Source organism: Dermacentor silvarum, chromosome 7 (genome assembly GCF_013339745.2).
Source record: "Dermacentor silvarum isolate Dsil-2018 chromosome 7, BIME_Dsil_1.4, whole genome shotgun sequence".
NCBI classification, from domain to species: Eukaryota; Metazoa; Arthropoda; class Arachnida; order Ixodida; family Ixodidae; genus Dermacentor; species Dermacentor silvarum.
Genome location: NC_051160.1, coordinates 72,782,187 through 72,806,126, shown reverse-complemented (window position 1 = coordinate 72,806,126; position 23,940 = coordinate 72,782,187). Strand labels below are relative to the sequence as shown.

Here is a 23,940-nt window from a genome sequence, read left to right as displayed (position 1 = left end):
ATACTTATTATTTATGCTAGAAAGTCATGTTATCGGCCGTTGACTGCAATAATTCATTTTCCACCTTGCTAAGAGAACTTGGTGTTTCCGACATGCTTCGAATCTTGTATTTTAATTGTGACAGCGATTATACAGGCACTGGGCACACGTTCGCGCCGTCGCCGTTGCCGTCGCCATCGTGCTGCCACGGTATGAACTGCGCGTGCTCGGTCCACACGTTGATGGCGAGGAAGTCTCCATGAGACACGGAGTGCATACGGCTGCAAAAACGAGCAAGCCATGTGCGCTCACTGTCACGCTACGCTCGTTTGGCTCTCCAGCGGGCAATGACAGCGTTCTGCTTTCCGCTGCTATATAGAGTGCTGTGTGCTACACTCACAGTATTGCTGCTAAACAGCCGTATGCATGCCGCATCGGCATGTATGCACTTTTCTGACACTTTTTTTTTCTTTTGGTTTTCTGCAGTAGGAACAGTCATCAGCCTCATTTACAAAGTTCCCAACGATTCCACATGCAGCTCACGCTTCAAGTTGAAATTGAGGCCAGGAGCAGCAGCTGGATGCAGTACGCAAAAATTAAATGTTGATGTGATTAGGTTGCCGCTTATCTCGGCAACGCTACTCAAACATTCTACTGCAATCAATAGCGCAAAGCATTTCGAGTTCCTGTGATCCCCAACTTTTGTCGTGAGTAGCACTGGTAGCTGTGTGATTCGAAGTTCTAGGTAGGGTTTTCTTTAGTTACCAGCGTTCTGAAATATTTGCTTATCCAGTCATCATCATCATCAACCTATATTTGTGTCCACTGCTGGACAAAGGCCTCTTCCTGTGATCTCCAATTACCCCTGTCCTGCGCTAGCTGATTCCAACTTGCGCCTGCAAATTCCCTAACTACATCACCCCACCTAGTTTTCTGTCGTCCTCGAAGGCGCTTCCCTTCTCTTGGCTTTCCCAGTACTGAAAGCCAATTTCGCTAGCCAGTAAAGTTGAGTCACATGGTTTTCCTTTTTTCGCTAAGTCTCTGATTTGTTTCCAATCCGGTAACGAAGAAATGACGCAACTCCTAAAGAGCTGATCTTGGTTCCTGTACACGTGCTAGAAAATGTGTTTAGGTTGTCATATAGTATGCAGAATTTTACAGCAACACTGATGAGAGTAATTGACGTGGCTCTTGTACAACCGTGTGTATGATTGTCTTATATGCTCGGCAGAAGACGTTGCTTCAAGTCTGAAAAGAAATGTATAAAGCACACATGCAAACCTTACCTTCGAACAAAGCGTCGGCTCAGTTTTTCTATTATGTCTAAATGCAACCAAAAAAATTCCGCCACAGCTCGACTCTAACATGTTCAATAGGAATACGAGATTTCAGTTTATGCGTTCAGTTAAGCATGTTCAGCGCTGGACTGATATTGCAGTAGTTTACTATAGCACGATGGGTTCTTTATTCTTTATGTAACGCCGGCTACAGTCTGTAATTCTCTTCAAGAAACAAAAGAAACCTTGCAAACTCTTAAACAGTGCATCTGGTTCACGCTTATCGATTATCGTGTATTTATTGCTGCATGCAGAATTATCTCCCATTTTGTGGTTTATTTCCTTCCAGACGTTTTTCAGGAACTGCCCCCTTGGACAATGGCATACCTCAAGATCGTGCGAGAGGTCGCGGTGCCACGCTTTTTTCAAGATGATGCTGTTGTTTCGGCACTGTCGTACAAGGCATGTGCACGGTGACATTACGTCACCATGTACCCGAAGTGCGGAACAACTTAGATCGAGTACATATCATACGGCATCGTTCACGACGGCCGACCACCGACAGATTTGGTGCAATTCTTCAAGGACTCTCCATTTCTCGAGCTCTTCGGCGTCGATGCCCTGGGAGTCACTGCAGTCACTGCATTTATTTTCAATAAATTTTTCTATTTCTACGGGGGCAAATGGCTGATATCTTTTTCTTGATTCATAGTGTATCAAGTAATTTTAATATTCACCCACGTGCTTTCACATCATTCCAGTAAGTACAGTGACCAACAAACAGTCACTGCACGTTTCATTCGCTTTGGCTTAGGCCCCTAAAAATGGCTTTCACAAGTCCTTGGCCCTGATTCTTGATCGCTGGCCTGCCATGTAATGCCACCAAATGCAAACGAGCACCTAGCGCAACAAGGGTCACCGACCGTTGCGACAGCGGAAACATGCCCTCCAGGTGTTGCCATTCTGGCCAAGGCCAGTTGCAAACGTAGTGGTGGGTACAGTGAGGAAAGGCTCTCGGAGAGCCGGTATAATATCGTGGAAACTTGCAGTAGATAGCAACGCAAGCTTAACATCCCAGAAAATATTTGGCATGAAAGATTGCGATTATGAATGTCCTCAGCTTCCTCGAGACAAATGACCCAACTGGAATTTTTCGGCCATTTGAACCATTCGGTGGAACTCTGCTTTACCCGCCCGTTAAAAAAACTATGATCGACATTCGTGTATGTCCGATTTTGCACTTGCAAGGAACTTCAGAACACCATTATTTTTGCCTTGATCCCCAGCCAGAAACGAATGTAATGCCTGAAAGATCGATTATAGAGAGACTAACCGAAATTGCAGGACAGATGAACAACTGCTCTTTTATGTTATGCCTCCCACCAACGCTAAGGTATTTACTCAGTTAACCTGACTCGTTGTTCATGTTCTATAGCCTCCTATAACCTTTTTGTCGAAATCATATGTGCAAAATAACAATAATTATAATTTGCCACCAGACTTGTTTCATACGATTGTTTCACAAGCAGATATGAGGGACTTGTGTTCATGTACCTTCTGGTATTAGCTTCAACTTGTATCACATATAGCTTATACGCAAAACATATTCAATAAGGGCACTACAAAAAAGGTGACCTCAAAGTTTCTTAGCTGGCCGTACTACTAAATTTATTAGGCATTCGTGGAACGCATTTTCGATATTGTCAGTAGTATTTTAGACCAAGTAAAAACATGTTGCTCTATGGCTATTATGAAATAGGTATTCGTGAAACGCATTGCCATATTTCAAAAAATGTACATTCTGGTGCGTCACGTGCCAAGACAACAATATCGTTATGAGGCACGCCTCTAAGAGAGTCTCCGGATTAATATCTGACCCCCATCGAAATGACGCTGCCACTGCCTGTGCATAGCACTGCGACGCCCAAGCCACTACACAGTCACGGCGAGCATAGCCATATTGACTGAAGCAGAAATTATTTTTGAAGAAATTTCTGTAATTCAGTATTGCCTCAGGTTAACTACCAATTAATTACTAGTCTCGGCTCTTGATTTCAACGTATGCGTGGTGAAATAACCAATTTTTGTATGGTGTTTCAATTCCTTTCCCTCAAATGTAATTGTTGCCAACTTCCCGCCTCTAAAATTTCATTAAATAAACGCGTTGCTCACAATTAGAGACCATCTCACCTTGAAGTCCAGCTCACCTTCTTTTAGAGCATCATCAATCAAACTGCCTTCTGCAGCGTTCGCGTACAAATCATTTTTTTAACGAAATGGTATTTTTCCTTACCAGACTGGACATGGGGTCATTTTCCCTAGCCAGACTGGTCCCTTACCAGACTAACCAACGCTGGCTAATAAGGTTGAGCGTCGGCTAATCAAACCCGAGCGCACCAATGGCCAAATGTGTTCTTGGTGTATCACAACTTTTCATTGCTGCTAGAAAGGTGAGACAAAGCTGCAACAGCGACTAAATTACGCGATTAAATTGTTCACTCAGAAAAGGAATGAATCTTCCTGTAGCGAGGTGCCTTGTCGCTAGAGTCACGTGATCTCGTTTTCTACGCAGTGAAAAGGGCAGGGCCTGTCACCTCCTGCTGGCGGAATCCAATATAAATCTGACAGCAAGGTCATGGTGGAGAACGATACAACTTGGTGCGCACTGCTAAAGCCACAGCCGAAGCCAGAGCCACAGCGGAAGTCATAACCGAAGCCTCAGCCGATGTCACAGCCGATACCACAGTCGGAGCCATGTCAAGTCATACAGCGCACCGCTGCAGAGTGCACAGCGCGAGTTCCTGACCAATTGCCCGAAGAAGACCGGTAAGTACTTATGGTGCTCCGGACTCTAATGAATAGTTTTCGAATGCTCTTGAATAAGCTGCATACTCCGTCAGCGCGAAGTGCAGTGGAACGGTGGATGCTATGAATTCAGTGCTTGCAAGTCTTGCGTAAGCATCATGAATCCCCCGCATCATTCTATTCGCACTGAAGTCAAAAAGGCCGCGGTTTACTTTAACGATATACTCCCCACGTAATGCAACGTGATGCTAACGACCACTCGCCCCTTGGTCACCGCGGGTGACTTCAACGCGCAACACCAGCTAAGCGGAAGCGCCAAGATTAGCTTCAGAAGGCAGAATGACGGCAGCCCCAGGTATCGGCGGGTCACTTGCTCGGACTTGACTGATTTCAAGGCGCTTTGCGGCGTCCACACACAATGTTCTCCCTCCCGCTTTCCTCTTTCTATCCCCCTATCCCTTCCCCCAGTGTAGGGTAGCAAACCGGACGTTCGTCTGGTTGCCTTCCTTTCCTTTCTTCACCCAGGTTTCTCTCTCTCTCACTCACTTTTATTATGCTTGTAGAAGAGATCGGTAAGCTCACTGGAATTAGTACTCTGAACTTGCTTATCACATGTAATGTATATCCGCGCCTGCGTTTTGTAATCTTCTTTTCTTCTTTTCCATTTATACAGGTATGTGTAATGAATTTTAGCTTGATGTCAGCGCTCGTCCTGTCCTTTTCTCGCCTCGTGTCCGCGTATATTTTGCTCTGTGAAGCTTAACAAGAAGTCACACAAGCTCCCCAATCTACCACGGTTGTGGAGTTGCGTGACGGAACCACGCGTTGTAAAGCGACAAACCCTTTCGTTACACATGGGCACTATAAATTGCTCTGCGTATGTAGGCTAACTCTTGTAAGTGCATTTCCTAGGAGACGAGGGTTCGTCTCCTATGTGCGAGGAGGCTAGAGAGAATGTTGTTTACGGGTGCTGGTCTAAGAAAGGAAGACAGCCTCTGTGCACGAAGGACAGGTCACCTCCTCGCACCACACATGCTTTATCGTCGACTTCTATACCCTTTTAATACGAATAGCATTCTTAGCATTGGCAGACCAGTTTTCTATCCAGCTATATAGCTTATATAGGCACCTAATGACTTAAAACTAGTTTCCTGTCGGCGTCGTGAAACTGCTGGACGGCCCAGAGTTCGGGAGCGAGTTCTTCGCTCCAGATTGCTTCTTCAAACTGGCGCTTGTCCGGTTCGGAGTTTATGTGAGCTTGCGAGCACGACCAAAGCAAATGATAGACGTTAAGGGATGTATTGCAATTGGGGCAATAAAACTTGTCGTAGAGCTCAGGCATGTAGTGGTGCAGTCTGTTTTGCGTGGGTATGTGTCTGTTTGTAGCATTCTTAGTGTAACTGCTTGAGCGCGAGTGAGCGTGCGTGTAGTGGGAGCGTCTTTGTTCTCCGAGTGGTCGGTAAACCGATGCTCAGTGACGAAATTTGACAGAGCGATGTCGTGTTCGTGATGAAAGGAATCGACAAAGCTGTACTACCACGCGAAAATGTGTATTACACTGAAATTAATTCATTCTCTCTAGTAGCTCCGTGTATCAAATTCCAGAGCGATCGACGGGCAGCCATCTCCTACTCATTTCGGAACGCGGCAGTCTACGGCTATTCCTAAAAGAATTCACTTTTGTTCGGCATATTGTGACCTCGCGTGACAGACCGCCGACAAACGTGGCGCAGCCCGAACACTATTGACCAAATGCGGACAGGCTGCTGGCGGAGATGGCATGGAATCGGAAATAAATACTTTTAGGTTATTCAGTATAATCGTACACAATAAGAGTGTACGCGTCATATAAGATGGGGGGCTCTCGCGATTTTCCTGACGTCGCGTGACAGACAAGCGACTTGGGGGTGGCCCGAAAAACGTTTGACCAGTCATGGAGGGCTGGTTGCAGAAATGGAATAGAAAAGTTTCGACTAGCTTTACGTTATAGCGCCCTAGCTATCTCACATAAAACATAGGCCGACCCAGAAGATAGTGCAGTCCAAAAATCTTCTCCGATCCAGACGGTAGTGTAGTCTAAAATACGGGCGTTGACGTGAGCGATAATAGAGGGTATGGGCCACTCTTTTTTGTCGCCAGCTTGGGTATGTACCACGGAGTATGTTCAGCTCTTCCAAAACTTAAGTGCCACTAGTTATCCCTACGTGGATAACTAGTCGCACTTAAGTTGGCATGTCAGCAAAATCAACATGACCATGGATGGATGGATGGACACAACTTTATTAAAAATCGGGCGAAGTTTTTTGACCCGGGTTCACGTCACTGTACGAAACTTTTGGAAATGCATAAGCTTTTAGAACGGAGATAACAACCAAATGGTGCGTTATTTCACGCTTAACACCCAAGCTACAGAACAACAGGATCTAGGTATGCGGAAACTTCTAACACCAGTCAGCAGTCACCAGTCAGGCAGAATGCACTTCCTGAGTAAGGATTTACCATGATCCAACTTTAGTTTGCATGAGTGTCCCCAGCAGACCCGTGTCAAGCTGCATGTTTTGAAACAGAGGAGTGGGTTTCAGCTGGCACTGAGTTAGACGCTGAACTCTTCTTATTTCTGGGGTTTTACGTGTCAATACCAGTTCTTATTATGAGGCGCGCCGTAGTGGAGGGCTCCGGAATCATTTTGACCACCTGGGGTTCTTTAACGTGCACTACAACGCAAGCACACGGGCGTTTTTTGCATTTCACGTCCATCGAAATGCGGCCGCCGCAGCCGGGATTCGATCCCGCGAACTCGTGCTCAGCAGCACAACGCCTTAGCTGACTGAGCCACCGCAGCGGGTTTAGACGCTGAAGTGATGCAGCGTCTAACTATATACTTTATCCTGGCAGTTTTTTTCTGTTATTGCTGTTCATGTTTTGCAGTAGAAGTATAACGCATAGCCTGTAAAAAATATACATTAAGACCCATGCCTTTGATAGTCTGTCACGGAGCGGCATATTTTCGAATGGTTTGGACGCTGATTAACGACACGCCGAATTACGAGCGTCAAACACGTGGGCTCCTGACTGTGCAGCGTATAATTCATTCGACATCGACACGCCGAATTACGAGCGTCAAACACGTGGGCTCCTGACTGTGCAGCGTATAATGCATTCGACATCGACACGCCGAATTACGAGTGTCAAAAACGTGGGCTCCTGACTCTACAGCGTATAATGCATTCGACATCGACACGCCGAATTACAGGCGTCAAAAGCGTCGTGGCCGCTCGGGCTGCCATCTCGATTCCAGACGCGTCACACCGATTACGGACCCCGAAGTGTGCGCGTACGGCCACGTGGTAGTGCCGGGCTCAACCTTGGCCCTTGACATTGGGAGAGAGGCTAATCTGCGGGTCTTCGTCCATAGTGAAAGGGCGCGGCCAAGATTGTTGGGAGCTAAGAGAGCTGAATTCGGAGAATGCTACATAGCGGCAGTTTCCCTACCTAGGGAACTAGGGAAAGGAGAGGCTATTTAAGCGCATGTTTGGGCCCTGCTGATTAGTCTAGAAGCTGAACCCATGCGCTGCTGAGAAGCCATCGGGGGGCTAGTGCCGTCCCGTATCGCCTGGGCCGCCTGGCCACGTCGGAACTCCGAGGAACTTGTTGACGTACGAGACGTCAAACCAGCGTCTGCAACGAAGCTCACGGTAGTTCACCTCAAGTTAGCTCAACCTGCCTGAGAGAAGACGTCAAATCTAGACTCCCGGGAACCCCAGCTCAGCAATTCGCATCCACCTCGACAAGATCGGACCGCCAGCCTTCTTCGGGAAAGCTTTGTGCACCGACTTCCACGGTTTATGGACTTGCTGCTGCTGCCCGGCAATGCGTATGACATCGTTTGTTTTCTTTTGAACGTTGATTTCTTTTGAACTTTGTTTAGTGAATTACTGTTAAGTGTTATTCTTGTATATTTGATCCGAGCCCTGTTTCATATGTATATATACTGTTAATTGCTCGTATTTAGTTGTCTTCATCATTCTGTAATATTAAGCTCAGGTGTGTTAGTCTCTCTTGTGTTTTTCTTATTATGTTATTTTATTAACTTGTGTATATTTATCAGTCGATAGATATCTTGTTTTTTTTTTGTTTACTCCCGACTCTGACTCTTTTCACTGTGCTCGCTTGCGTACGGAACGACCAACCAGCTTGTCTACCCCGTCGATCGACTTCGCGCCGACGACGAATCGGGGACAGCTGTGACATAGTCAAAGGCCATGTACCAAGGAAGTGCATGCTACAGCTGTCGATAGTCAACGCGAAGTTCGTAAACAGGATGCATGAGTAATCCTGCCGGTGACCTTCTGCATATGTGAGACACTTGTTTTCCCTCAAACATCGGGCAACGCTTCGTAGCTTCAACAGCTTTCAACAACCTGACCAACGCTGTTCGTTCCAGGGTGCGCACAACGCGAGGTCGTGGATTCGAGTGCCTTAATTTACTCTACCTTAATTAACTGCGCCTTAATTGCTTTCACCGTATTCAACACCAAAGGTCGTGGGTTCGACTATCACCACAGGTCAAGGGTTCGTAGTCTTTTTGTACCATATTTTAGACAAGCCGCTAACGCCGGATTTTCCGCTCCATGAGGAGTATAATGCCTTCGCATTAGTAACCTCTTTGACACCAACTTGGGTCACTGTCTTTGTGCCAGTGAACATTTGCAAACTGCACGGCGGCGCAGCGAAAATGCGTGGCGCGTTCCGTGCGAGAGAGGAGCCTGGATGTTGTACGCGGCAGATGCACGACCAGTTTCGGCTATTCGGAAACTCAGACAGTTATCGTAGATGAGTTCTGTTCAATTTTAAGACATTAGCCTTCCTTAGGACACTTCACAAACTTTCCGGGGGCAAACTGTCTATCTGTGTTTGAATATACGTATGTTTCTATCTAACCGTTTTCCCTCCTGTTGGGTCCCTGGGTCGATGTAGACTACAAAATTTATCCAAAAGTCTTATCTAATCAACTCCAGTATGCAATGGCATTACTTATTGGACCTCACCAGGCTTGCGGAATAAAAGGCCGTTCCATACAAACAAACTTGTATCTAGTCCGAACAGCTCCTCAGTACTGCTTGTCCCACTGTGATCACTTTGCATTGCTTCAGATCGATTTAGCAAAAGCATTTGACCGAGTGAACCACGCGTTCCTTTTCAAACTTTCAAAACACTTTCAGAGGGCGATACCCTTAGTCCAGGGCTCCACTGGCTTCCGCTTCCCGCCTGACCTGGCCGAGAAGTGCTAGCGGCGCCTCTTGGTCTTCGCCGGCGAGTCGAATCTCTTATTGCTCCCGTTGAAAGGTATTTCCCGGCAGGGCCGGTTCGTTGATTTTGGGGGGCCGAGATTCGCATTCCCAAGTGATGTGGGCGAGAGTGGGCCTGCCTCCGCACCACATATACACATTTGAGATAGGCTGTAGAGGACATGGCGTGCAGTCGGCGTAGATTTTGATACGTCTGTCTGGATTCCTCGCAAATCGTGGGAGTCCCCGTCATCCCGATCTGGGTGGGGGAGCGCGAATTCCCATCGCTCGCGACGCTGGTGTTCTAGGATGTCACGCGGTCTTTCGAGAAACTGATATTGGGATTTGGGTTGCGCTCGGTGGTTAAGTTCGCGAGCTGCGCTATCCGCTCTTTCTTTACCAGCCAGGCCCTCACGGCCCGGGCACCAAATGAGCTTGTTCTGGTGTATCTTATCCCCTAGGATTTTCGGAACGCAACGTGGCACTCTCCCCATCATAAAGAGCCGGCATGCTACCTGAGAGTCTGTGATCACTACCGGGAGTGTGCCTAATATGTTTTTGGCACTAAAGCCAGGGCGATCGCCATCACCTCTGCCGTGTCCGGCGAGTGTGTGGTTGCAGTTGCGCAGAATATGAGACAAGCTTCGCTTTCGTTACCAACTGCCGCTAGTGGGTATCTGTTTTTCCCACAGCTTGCCGCGTCGGTGAAGATCACCTCAGAATTATCCGCACACTGTTATTGTAGATTCTGGAATCGCGCTTTTAGGCGGTCTTGAAGGTATTGGGGGCTCATGTTTTTGGGGGATACAAGCAACTGCTATGTTCGCCCGCACTTAATTTAGCAGATCCGTTAAGTCTTCGTTTGTGCACCGCGGGTGCTGGGGGAAGCCCAGCCTTCTTAATATTGCTCTGCCCGATTGGGAGTTGCGACCAACATCCACACTGCCGCCCGCAGTTCAGAAAAGGTAGGCCTAGAGCTAGTAGTCAACTACATCACCGAGACACTATAGTGTCTCGGTGATGTAGTTGACCCTCAAGTGACCACCATCGCCGCGGACGTGGAATTGTTCACGTCGGCCGGCTCATGCGTTATTATGTGCCCATCGTCTCTCTGTCACCGTAATGGCTCCATTTAGTAGCCTTTTCGTGGGTGTCCCATTTGGGAGCCACAGTGCCGCCTTGTAGGCTGTTCTTATCATGGCGTCTACCTACCCCTCCTCATCCTTACTGAGCTCATGGTATGGTAGACTATATGTTAGCTGGCTCACTACGAGGGCCTGTGTGAGTCGAAGCATCTCGGTTTCTCGAAAGCCTTTCCTATTGAAGGTGACCCTATGTATCACACGGGATATTTGTTTTATCGTTGTTCTTAAGGTCTTGATGGTAGGATGAGCTTTGCCATTGCTCTGCATCCAGAAGACGATAATCCTCGCTTTTGGACTTCGTTGATGCGTTGAGTATGCAGAAAAAGGTCTACTGTCCCGTTACTTTTGTATCTCCGTTCATGTAGGCTTATAAGCTCGGACTTGTCCGAGGCTCATTTCACGCCGCTGTTCCGCGCGAAATGAGAGACTACGTCAGCTGCCTTTTGCAGTGTCTGTTCTTTTTGGCCGAGGGAACCGGATGTTGTCCACAGCGTAATGTCATCGGCGTATATAGCGTACCCTAGGTTGGGTATTTGGTCGATGGCTTAGGCTTGTTCTCTCATGAATATGTTGAAGAGTAGAGGTGATATTATCGCACCTTGCGCTTTGCCTTTGTTCGGGATATAGACTGTGTACGATCTCTTCTGGCCAAGGCCGATGGTGGCTGTGCGATTGGCTAGAAAGGAGTGGATATTGTTGTAGATCTTCATGACACAGCCAATCTCGTTTAATTATGATAGAATGGGGTCATGCGCCATTGTGTCAAAAGCACTTTTCACATGTAGTGCCAGGACTAGGTATCCTCATTATTGAGGCATGTGGTTCATGAGCTCTTCCTTTAGCAAAAGGAAAACATCCTGGGTGGACAGGCCCTGTCTAAACCCAAACATGTTTCGGGGAAACAGATTTTGTTAGTTCATGTAGGCGCTTAGTCGCGAATGTATTGCATTTTCATAGAGTTTTCCCGTGCATGCCGTTAGAGATACTGGTCGCAAGGATTGCATGGTAGTGTCTTTGCCTGGTTTCGGAATTAGGACTATTTTAGCCTCCTTTCAGCTCTGTGGGACTGCGCCGGACTCTCAGACTTCCTCCTTAAAGAAACTGGTGACTTGGTCTAAGAGATCATCGCTCATGTTTCTCAGCATCGCATTCGTTATTTGATCCCGTCCCGGAGCCGTATTCCGCTTTGCTGCCTGCTCTTCCGGGAAATGCTTCCCCTACGTTATTGGTGCATCTGACTATTGGTTTTCTCGTCCGTTATATTCAAGGTTGCACGCAGGGATCTTCTCGTTTCCGTGATATCGCGCATTTATATATAGTGCTTGCAAAAGCTCCTGGTCCGTTCCTCCGTAATCGCTGCTAAGTTTCTGAAGGATGCGGTTGGTAACCATCTTGGTCACATCTGGTTCTAGCATGCTGCGTAGTATAGCCCAGGTCTTAGTCGAATTGAGTGCGTCTCTAAGCGAGTCGCAACAACAAACCCAGCTCTCCGCCTCGAGGTTCCACACATACTCATTGGCTTGCTCTGAAATGACCGCGATTCTCCTAAGGAGCTTACGGTTGAGCTTTTTCTTTTTTCCATCTTTTCGTAAGCCCTCGCCTGCTGACAAGAATGACGAAAATGACGAAAAAGATCCCTTCAATTTCGCTGATTCTCTGATGCTCATTGGAATCAAACCCACGTCACAAGAGTTCCTCATCGACAGCAACCCGACGCATTAGCAGGCAGCGCCGCCCACGCAATGTGTATGTGCCGCTTTTCAATGAAGACTATTTAAACCAACGTTAAAGCAAGCTGCACCATGAATGCACTGGGTATGTACGGTTCTTGAATGAACCTCTCGCCAACCCAGTATGTGCCACTGAGTGTGCGGCACGCAACGGAACAATTCTGGGTGTTCGCGGGCACCGGCACGCCACGCTTGCCGTCTATGCTAAGCATGGAATTCTCCGCAGTGCTACTAGATGACGCAGCGTGTCCACAAAGCGCGAGAGAGCAGCCTGGTTGCCCCGTAACGCGTTCCTCAACGTTCGCATACACCTGCACGCCATGCATTTCGAAGGCCACTGTGCTAGATGGCACCGAGTGTTCTTAGGGAAGCACAAAAGTGGAGACCCGCTGCAGTACACGCACCATACCTAACTCGTTTCCACGATGGCAATATGTCGTCTCGCTATACTGATCGAATGTTAAACAGATTACCACTGATCTAATGGTTTCTGCCGGATTTTTAAGAATTCTCATGGCTGGAAAACACTTCACATCATCTATTGAACTGTACGGCAGACGTGCCTCCAGAGGCCCTGCGATGTGCAACGCGTCGTGGACATGCTCGCGAAAGAGCGCATGGACCCGCTTTTCAAGGAATACGTTAGGCAGAAGGTCGAGTTTGAGGTACGTCACAGACGACATAGAAGCCTCCTCGGGACCTAACAACTGCGAGAAGTGTTAGAGTTTCTGAACAACCGGCCAACAAGGCACAAGTTCGTACGTGATGGTTGACTAAGAGGCTACAAGAACATCCAGTCTAATAATTACTTAGAAATGCTCAGGGAATAGATTTCTGACTAGACATCCGGCAGCGCCGTCATGTGTCTGTGGTCCGTCGTAAGCCTTCCTGGATACCATGATCGGCCCAGAGGTAACAGCGAGTGGAGTTGAAAGAGCACTCTAGCACAGAATAAATTAGGCTGGCTTAGCTTTTATTTATATTTATTTTTCAGTCTTTACTTTGCTCCTCTGTGCTTGCACTGTTCCGCAAGTTCATATAAATCCTAGCCAACTCGCCCACCATGCCGTATGGCTTATGTGGATATATTGACGCATTAAAACCGATGCAGTGGCATTCTCTTTATAACATATTTCTCAGCAAGCACCGTCTTCCACTTTCCAGAAGCCGTAGCAAAGGAGCCCTACTAAACTACTCCTAATTCTTTTGAAGGCTTGCGAAGGCGATTTCTCAGGAGTGCGTAAAACCCATGAACGCGATTGCTTTAATTTATGTCACACATTAATTGGGAACATATGCCGATTGGTAACATATAGACGCCGCGCGAAAGGCATATTTTAACACACAAGTAACATAGCACTCGATTGCACGTCCCTTGAGCGAACTGTTCAAGTAAACGTGCAATGGCTACATCGTTGAACCGAAGGCTAGATTACGTATTTGCCGGTGGCTTAAATTCACTTTCACTGGAGCGAACGATTCCTCAGTGTCATTAGAAGTTTCTTGTGGTGAACTTTTGGTGCACTGACATACAAAACGAATGTTCATGCGACACACGAGGCCGTGGGAAACAGAATGAGTAGTTATTCTGACTATGAACTGCATGCACCTATTGAGGCATCCACGAATTTCTTTTCGTCGGGCATGACAACTTGCCAGGAATCATTCACTGACTACATCTTCGTATCAACGAGTCCACACTTTTCAATTCAGTCAGCAACATTTAAAATAACTCCATTCTCGGTTTTTTTTAGTCCGACCTCATCTCAAGACTCCTATGTAAGCAGTTTTACACAAGCAGAAAAATGTTCACTCCGTGTTGACATTTAAAGTTGGACACACGTCGTGTCCAATCACCATGCAGTTGCAGATGTGTCTGTAGACCTTGTAAAAAGTTATCTATAAATAAGTGACAGCAATGTCGAAACCTGAAAACACAATAAAATTATTCTTGTTTCGCGTCCTCACGCTGTAAGCAGCGGGCTGTTATAGACGCCGCAATAAAGGACTACAACTTAAATTCTACGTCATGAACCTAAATCCGTGCACACAGCCGTGTTTACAGGGCCGTCCCATCGAAATGGCCCAGGCAGCACGCCAAGGATGACCTAGTGCAAGCGCCAGCACGAATATTGGCTGAAAGCCGGCATCGCTACCCGCTCCAGCAATGGCCCAGTGCTGAGTTGCCATCAGAGGGTCTTTTTTTTTTTTTTTTGCTCGCGACTGGCAGAGCCAGAATCCGCACATAGCCGGCTCGGCCACTCTTAGCCATTTCAGCATCCCACCTTACCAATTGGCAGCGCCAGTATTAGCCAATAGGCGGCTCTGCCGTTTTTAGGCAACTTAGCGTCCCGCATTACCTACTGGCGAGGCCATCATGGCGGATTAGAACATAGAGTATACTGGTTGCTCTGCTATAGGTATATTGGTGATATTAATATTCCGTACCATTTAAGAGTGTGCAAACGGGAGGTGAGATTCTGCACGATGATACAGTACAAAATGCAATCACCTACTAAAAGGTCTCCATAGAACGCTACACAGATTCTTTGTCTTAAAAATGGATTGATTCAGCTTGTTGCTTGTATCCCCAGTCCGGCAGGGCACTTAAGGTCTGTTTCTTTGGCAACAAGGGGTTGGTGATAGGCTGGCAGAAGAATCACGTGGAAAAGCCTGAATGAGTTGAACCGCTTCGCGTAACGGCGCCTCCTGCCACTAACAGGGCCGACGGCGTCTGGCAGCGATCTTTTTTTGAAGTCCAACGTCTCACGGATAGTATTTGGACACAGTACATATATTTATGTCATCACAAAACTACAAGCAGTGCGGAAAGTATGCATGGAGCACAAAAGTCAGAAATTAAATGCATATCACCTCTAGCTAGCCACTCTTCAAAGCCGCGTGGTAAGAAAGGCCCTCCTGTCTTTCTTCCCATATAGGCTCTTCAGTTCAACTCCATGGCCCTCAACGGCGTTCATTATATTCGACGCCACTTTCCTTTGGCATATGCCCCACATTCGAAGAAGTTGCCTACGCTGAAAAAAAAACTACACCAAGGCACGCAAATTAAACAGAAGAATATGCTGCATCAAATTATGCCATTTGTGTTCCAGATCTAACTATCCATTTGCGGTGAGTTCTATTTGTCCTTCATCAAAACGTTTTATGGTAAGTGGTAGTGGGCAACTGTACTAAACTTTTGGCAATACATAAACTTTTAGAACGGAGTTAACAATCAAATGGTGCGTTATTTTATCCTAAACACCCAAGCTACAGAACAACAGGATCTAGGTATGCGGGAACTTCTGAACACCAGTCAGCTGTCACCAGGCACCAGTCAGGCAGAATGAACTTCCTGAGTAAGGATTTACGACGGTCCAACTTAGATTTGCATGAGTGCCCTCAGCCGACCCGTGCCGAGCTGCATGTTTTGAAACGGAGGAGTGCGTTTCAGCTGGCACTGAGTTAGATACTGAAGCCATGCAGCGTCTAACTGTAACTATGATTGAGCCTGCCAGTTTTTTTTTTTTTTTTTTTTTTTGCTGTTTCTGTTTCACAGTAAAAGTAGAACGCATAGCCTCTATAAAATGCACATTAAGAGCCATGCCTTTGATAGTCAAAGGCCATGTGCCAAGGAAGTACATGCTACAGCTGTCTATAGTCAACGTGAATTTCGTAAACATGACGCATGAGTCAACCTCTCGGTGACCTTCTGTGCATATGAGACGCTTGTTTTCCCTCACACATCGGGCCACGCTTCGTAGCTTCAATAGCGCTTTTCCTTTACTTGGAAGCATAGTTCAGTGCCGACTCATTAGCAAGCTTTATCAGGCCTAACTAGAAACGCACATAAAAGTGACCTACCTGAGGCAAACGCACTGGTCTGGCAAAGCTACCTAAATCACAAAGCAAAAAAGACGTGACACACTTTCAAAAAGACAACTCGCATGTTGCGCAATTAATGCAATCAGGCCATAAAGATGTTCGCAGAAAAAGAACAGCTATGCGGCAACCAATCTCAGCATAATGCACTACTCTGACCTATGAGAGTTTTATTCAACACTATAGCCTCACAGCTGTGTACCAAAATGCCAATGACCGCTTGAATGCGTCTTTCAGTTAGTGCACCCACGATGGAGTGACCACAGGTGAAGCGTTGTCTTAGTGCCAAAGTGGGGCACTTTTAAAATCCGTTAACCATCTTTTTATTCGCTTTCAGCATTTTCAGTCCGACAACATGTAGCACGTTTTTTATATCAAAAAATGTGCCATTCATCATTATAAAAGCTTGCGCTGACATAAAAGCATCGTCCCCAGTAAGTTCAGGACCGGGCATACAAGTGGAGTAGCGTTTGCCGAGTGGTATTTAATTTATACTGCTGCAGCCTTACAAATATCGGCCACTACTCATTAAAATACACAATTCGTTGTCCTTCAGTTATATCTTATCTGGCCAAACAGACGTCCGTTCTTGGACTTTATCTTAGAATACATGTCTCTCCAATATTAAATCGTGCAAACTAAGTTGGCCTTTAACTTTCGTACCAGCTGCTTTTAACAATAGCTTTCCGGGGGAAAAGCTGCCGTGCTGCTTTTATGCGTTTCTTCAAAATGAATCTCTATCTATAGAGCTGAATTGTGCGTCTCCTCTGGCGTGCCGCAATTGCTTCAGGAGCATCTACCTGTAATTTAACAACAGGGCAATAGAAGTCCTTGATTTTGTAAACTCTTTTTTCTTAACTGCAGTTTCGGCGACGTAAGCTTATATGACTGTATCACATCTCCATTCAGAGCATAGGTCCGCAGCCGGTCGTCGAACAAAAAGGGCAAGCAGTCGACGAAAGGGAAACTTCGCAGTGCTAAAACACTTTTACGTCAGCCTTCTGGTGAAGCCTTTGTTGTAGCGCAAATACAAAGATCCCAAGAATGCATGACCGGTGCACTACGGGCGCTTCAACTTCTGCCCGCCTCTCGCAAATTAGCAGCGCAAGAGGTGCTTCGAAGTAACATTCACGGCAGTCTCCACTGGTGGTGGTGGTAACATTTATTTAGGTCCTGAAGAATCTTCACCCCGTTTTATCTCCACTGCCTAAAATATTTACGGTGGAAAACTTGAGAACTGTGTTCCTAAACTACGAAGTGAGTACTTATCGTTTCTCATGTTTATTAATGGTGGAAGCCTAGCTACTAAAGATCCGGTTCTAACAATATAATAGCCATAAACAAAGCACGAAAGAAGAGAAGGTTTTAAAAAAAGTAACGCAAACTTGTCCTATATAAGCAATCCTATCTAAGCAAATTTCATAATGAATGCATAACAGAAAGTTGCAAATACGTCGTGTGTTTCAGCCCAGTCGTGCCATATCTTAAGACATCCACGTGTGCGTAAGGAGAATGCGACCAACTTAGTATTGTTGACTGTCGTCTTGAGCGACTCTCCTGACTAATAATTCATTTAGAGTATTATTTAGCAACCCGTGAATAGTTTTACCATGAGCTAACGTAATCTTTAGCAATAAATTGTTAACCAGCTTTCAAAGCATGGCTTTAAACGCCAAATATTCATTGGATAGGTTGAAGAGCCCTATTTATCATTTATTTCGGCCGATGATAGCCACTGTGGTTTTAATTGCTATGGGCTGCCCAGTATATACATTCAGACAATCTTGACTCATTATATATGCATGCATGCCGCGCACAGGCTTCACGACAGCGCCGCTAAATGTCACTGAAAGATAACATACTCGAGAGAGGAACCCGGCTGCATAGCACCTCACACATGACGCCTTCCAGTGGCGGCAAATCGGTGTTTGGCTAGATTGCTTTGGTGCTAATCGAATTACCGTCGACATTTATTGTTAGGTAGGTTCTGCCGCAATCTTTTTTTTTATGTTTACCGAGATCCCGTCACTTGTTCCCTTTTATGTAGATCTGTGGTTCTCACTCAAAGCACGATGTGGTGCTATTTTTGTGTCGTTTCGTTTCAAGCTCCTCCCCTCATGGTGCACATCCACTGCCATAGATTGACCACAATTCTGATCGTATTACAAATCAGCTGAGGTATTGCTAAAATCGAAATATTTTCGGGACGAAATCAACGAAAAGAAACGCACAAAGAACTTGTCAATATAATCGGCCTTAAACATCTAAATATTCATCCACAGCTGAGCAAGCATCCCTGTCACAATGTCGCAGGCGAGAGTAGAGGCTCCCAGAAAAAAAATTCCCCATTTTGTTCATTCTGATTCGTTCTCCACTAGCTCTGCTTCTGTTGCAAACTTCCTGCCTTCTGTGTAGCGGGCTTCGAACTTTCTGTTACCAGCTTCATCATCATCAGCCTATATTTATGTTCACTGCAGGACAAAGGCCTTTCCCTGCAATCTCCAATTACCATTGTCCAATTACAATTTTCCTGCTTGATCTGACGGCGAAGTCGACCAAGCTAGTTAGGCGCGGACAAAACTACACGAACACCTGCCCGCTGAGCGATTCTCTTTATGCTGTGAGAGACCATGAATGTAAGGTATGACGGCATACCTGCTTCTGCCGCCGTCTGGCTGCTTCACGGTGGACAGTTTTGCACACTGTTCAATTAGTTTTTACGTGACGCCGGTGAGGAGTGGACGCGGGTATCCTGCACTGAGCAGCCTCTCCACTTGGGAATAGAAGCTGGTGTGCACCTGGTGATAGCAGGAGCGCTGGAGAGTGTTTCCCAGCGTGGCTGAGGCAACACCTCCCTTGACAAGCTTACTGTGGGCCGAGCTGAACGGAAGAAGCCCCGGGGCATCTTTGACCGAGGAGCATACTCCCAACAAACGTGATCCTGCTTGCATGTTAGCTTGAGGTCCAGGAAACGAAGACTGCTTTTCTCAGGATAATCTTTAGTCAGTGTGAAGAAATTGAGGACTTCACAGAACTTCACGTAAACTTCCTGGAATTGAGTAGGGGCGTCGTGGTGGCCTTGTCGAGAACAATTAGAAAATCGTCCGCATAACGAAAAACCTTCTGAACAGACACCTGCAGAGACGATAGCGACGCGTGCAAATGCCGGTCAAACGTAGCCAAGGCCAGATCACTTAATACGGGCGCAATACAGGAGCCTATGCAAACTCCCTTTTTCTGAATGTGCAGTTCGTCCATGAAGTTGATCACCGTCGCACGTAGTTATAGTTTCAGGGCTTCCAGGAAGTCAGTTGAAGAAATGGCGCATTCGTTTTGAAATCTCAAGACACCATACGTGTCGATGGCGTCTTCAACGACCTGGTAGATCACGTCCCGGGGCAACGAAAAATATAGGTCCTTGACGTCGATCGAGAAGAAATTCAAAGAACCAGCGTGCTGCTTAGCCAAGTAATCAAAGACGGTCAATGAGTGCCTTATCAGAAAGGGATCATCAACAAGAAGTACCCCTAGGTGCTTCTTCAGAAAGTTTCCCAGCAACCGCTGGGAAACGCTCGGAGACAATAGTGCGAAAAGGGCAACCGTCTTTATGAGCTTTTCCAGAAAAAAAAGGTGTTCAGAGTGAGGCGTTCGCTTTTCTTTAAAGAAGCTGCGAGCTTAGTCAACCCCACCCTGCTGCGCAACACTACACCTTCCTTCTCGAGCGCCTCCGGACTTGACTTTTCACAGTGCACGATCCGCAAACGCTACCATGACGCGTGTGCGCGGTAAATCTTTCAGGCTGCTGTCATTGCAAGGAATGGTGCGTCTTGCGTCAGCATTCCGTCTGTGGCATTGTCTGAGGCAGAACTAGCAGATCTCAGCAACCGTCATAATTCGCTGGAAATCTAAATCTAATCGCTGTCTATCTTTTGCCCATGCGCAGTCATCTACCCTCCTGTTCTTTCTTTTTTCTTTTGGTATATATGTGTTCCTTTCTGAATAAAGAATTCAGTCGTCAGTCAGCGCTGGTGGGTGTCTCCCTTATTGTCTTCTTGTCGTGTTTTTTTTTTTTTGCGCTGTTTGCCTATCGAGTGCATTTCTCGAGTTTTGTTTTGGGCAATCCTGAGAGTGCCTCCCGCATTCTGGTTTCGGAACTCCTGAAAAGTCCCATGCTTGGAAATCTGTAGTGCAAGCCTGTCGAGTACCTTGTTTCTAAAGAACAGAAAAGCTAATCACCCAACGTCCTCTGACCTATGATTTAACAGCATTCGATGTTAAATGAAATAATCCATTACTCAGTGACCGAATGTAAATAAACCTTGTCTTAAGGAAATTAGATCGTCCAATGTAACGTTACATTGTGGCACAGGTCATTATATTATGCACCACTTCGAGAAGCTCTGGAATAATTTGGACCACGTGTGTTTTTGGACGTGCACCCAAAGAATGGTATACGAGCGTTCGTGCATTTTGTCCCCTCCTTAAGGCGGCAACTTCAATTGTGAATCAAACGCGCTACCTCGCGCTCAGCTAAGCAATGCCGCAGCCACTCCACCACTGTGCCAAGCAACAGCTTTTCCGGTCACCTCATACCATCAGTCAGTCTTAGTCCTTCAAGAATATCTTAGCAGTTCATAGGCGACTACGAATCTAAGCAAACTTTCACTTGGAAGCTCACTCAATTGTGGTGTGGCAGTCAATTAATCCCTGCAGATTCTTAACTGGAGCTCGAAGTGACGTTTAGAAAACACTTCGAATTGAGTGTCCGCCTCGGCTACGGGAGAAAGTTGTCTCTTAAAGCACGCTGCCCCAGGCCACACACTGCACCTCTGCGTACAATATGAATCTCTTCCACGCACCTTCTCATTTTCAGCCACACCTAAAAGATGTATATTTCTTATTACTTTGACTTCTTTTATTTCATTAAACAGCTTCTTCTAACTCAATGTCTTGCAGACACTCAAGTCCACCTGGCCGGTATGCCATTCTGCAAGAAGGTGCAAGGCGTGAACGTACCCCGCATCTTTCCAGACGATGCCGTTATTTCTGCACTGTCCTACGAGCCACGTGAGGATGACATTTTCGTCATCGCCTACCCGAAGAGCGGCACAACTTGGGTTCAGTGCATTGCGTACGGCATTTTCCACGATGGCGAGCCACCGCGTGACCTCTCGCAGTTCGTCTCGGAGACACCGTTCCTGGAGTTCGTCGGTGCAGACTATGTGGGCTTAATGCCGAGACCCGGCACAATTAAGACACACTTGCCCTTCGACGAGAAGAGACTTCGATCTGGAGCAAAATACATCTACGTCGCGAGGAACCCTTACGACGTTTGTGTATCGTCCTACTACCAGATATTGACACACACAGTCAATAAAGAGGACGTAGGAAGTTTCGACGAACATCTGAAACGGTTCGTCACCGGCACTAGTACTTTCGGTAGCTACTTGCAAGACAGTCTTCTACCGTTTTACTCACGGAGAAAGGACGGTAACGTTCTCTTCCTAACCTACGAAACCTTGTGCGACGACATCGGAGCAGAAGTGACAAAAATTGCGCAGTTTCTGGGTCATGAGTACGGTCGACGCATTTCCAGGGACCCCGCGATGTTACAACGTGTGATCGAAATGTCTTCGAAAGAACGCATGCGCCCTATCTTCAAGGAATTCCTGAGGGCAACCATCGATTTTACGGTCTGTCATAGGAGCCGCAGAAATGCCTCGATCCCTCATGCACTGCTCACTACTAAAAAATTCCTCGACCACCGTCCTCCCAGACATGAATTTGTGCGGGATGGTACCATCGGAAATTATAAGAAAGTCTTGTCTGAGAATCAGGTAGGCATGCTCAAAGAGTGGATATCAGCCAGTACATCAGACAGTGATGTCATGAGTCTTTGGTCACGCGTTGGCCTTCCTTAGAATCGTTCGTTACACGGACAGTTGATGCTAATAAAGCGTGTCCGGTTTCAACAATGGCTAGAAGACATTGTACTCTATAACTCCTCAAATAAACATTAAAAAGTGACCGTTGTTGCATTGTTATTCGTACAGAAACACAAAGAGACTATTTATTGAGTATTTACTACAGCATGCCCGTAAGAGACCAAAGTTGAAAAATTAGCTCGCACCAGGAGTCCAGAGGCCGTTCTGTCGCCTACCCTGTTGCGACCAATCTTCTTGCTGCTTGCGGTATTGTAATAATGTTTAGACTGCTTAACTATTGAATGCATATAAAAAGAGCACATGAACGAGAAAAGACAACAAAAGCCCGATCTTTCAACTGAGCCTTTAATGACACGTGACCGTTACATACGCTCAAGAACACACATAAATAAATGAGGAATAAATGAACTAACCTTGTCGCAGACAAATTAAACCAAAACATCATACACATGTAGGTGCATATTATTCAAGCATGGGCAATCACCATGTTTTAAAAAGACACGTGTTTGGCTCGCACAAGCTGGCGCGACATTCAGTATATGAAAAAGCTCCTTTACTTCTCGTATACGCTGACCTTTGTGTCTTATGACAGTGCCCATCTTTGCAAAATCTGGTGTTCAACCGCAAGAACGACAATGGCTTGACAAATAGAAAATTGGTGTGCCTTTTAAGCAATTGCGGAGTTCTTTTTTTCAGGTAGTCATTGATTATTCTTGTGCGCAAGGATTCTCTTGAGACTATGTGCATATGCCTGTAATAGGCGAGCCCAAGGACACTTTCACATCGGAGGAAAGGGGAACAACTTCTTCAGCTTTATTTCTGCAAAGTACACTCGTACAAAAAATCAATGAAAATGAATACTGCCTAAACTTTACTCGGTCTTATCAAAAACACAAATATGAACCTTCTTAAGTTTCCCGTGCCTAACTCGTATGATCGTGTGATACATTGGACATTACGGGGATATGTTCTGCGACACATGATTGATTACAGAGGAAGAAAATTATGGCCAACGTTTTTCCCCTCAACTTCACACTCGTTTAACACTGTGCCAGCACATTATTGTAATGCCACATACTGAAAAGTATTTTCGTGTGTTTCGATTTTCTGGCTGGCGATGACCGACCCTGTCAGCGCAAGGAGGCGCCACTCGGTACGTGTAACAAATATGAAAAAATTTAGTTTTACTCCTACGCAGTCGTGATTTTCAACTAGAAATATTCAGTATAATTACCTGACTAACGCGGTTCTCAATACAAATATAGATGTTGGGAGTGATTAAGGCCTACAGCATAACTAAAATCACAACAAAAAAATCATGAGCCATTCCACTCTGTGAAGGTGGATGACCAGTGAAGTTGTTTAGCAGATGACACAGAGGTGACACACAGTTTCATCAAAAGTACGAACACACTTTCTTGTCCTGAGCGTCAGCGGCGGTCATAGCGACGAAAGGCACACATACACGCACGCACACACATTTATGTGATCAGTCCTGACCAGCGGTACACACGCGCACATACATTTATTCTTGATCGGTGGTCATTATTTGTCGTGATCTGCACCGGTGCTTGCCGCCCGCCGCCGCCGATTGCATCCTTGCATCAGTTTTCGCCGTCGCTCGTCTTAGGCGCGCTGCTCCTCAGGAGTGCGTGCTATACGCAGGCTATATGTGGGTACTATATGTGGGTAGTTTGACACAACCACTAAGGATTTCGCGCAGTGTTGATAATAAAGGTGGGCCTCCATGTTTTACCACATGCGCTCAAAACGTTATCTGCAGAACATGAAACAGTAACGTGTACACTTTGCAAACACAATTAAATAAATGATGCTTACCATCCCCGCGCCGTAACGGGCCACACCGAAGGACTACAATATAATGCTGA

General features: G+C 46.3%; 1 protein-coding gene across 1 annotated transcript; it reads left to right on the top strand.

Annotated features, from left to right (window-relative positions):
* Positions 1-3,861: 3,861 nt before the first annotated feature.
* On the top strand, positions 3,862-22,325 carry LOC119459574 (sulfotransferase 1 family member D1-like). The gene is made up of 2 exons (XM_037721284.2): positions 3,862-4,082; positions 21,063-22,325. The coding sequence occupies exon 2, from the start codon at positions 21,086-21,088 to the stop codon at positions 22,025-22,027; it is 942 nt and encodes a 313-aa protein (XP_037577212.1). The 5' UTR covers positions 3,862-4,082; positions 21,063-21,085; the 3' UTR covers positions 22,028-22,325.
* The last annotated feature ends 1,615 nt before the right edge of the window (positions 22,326-23,940 follow it).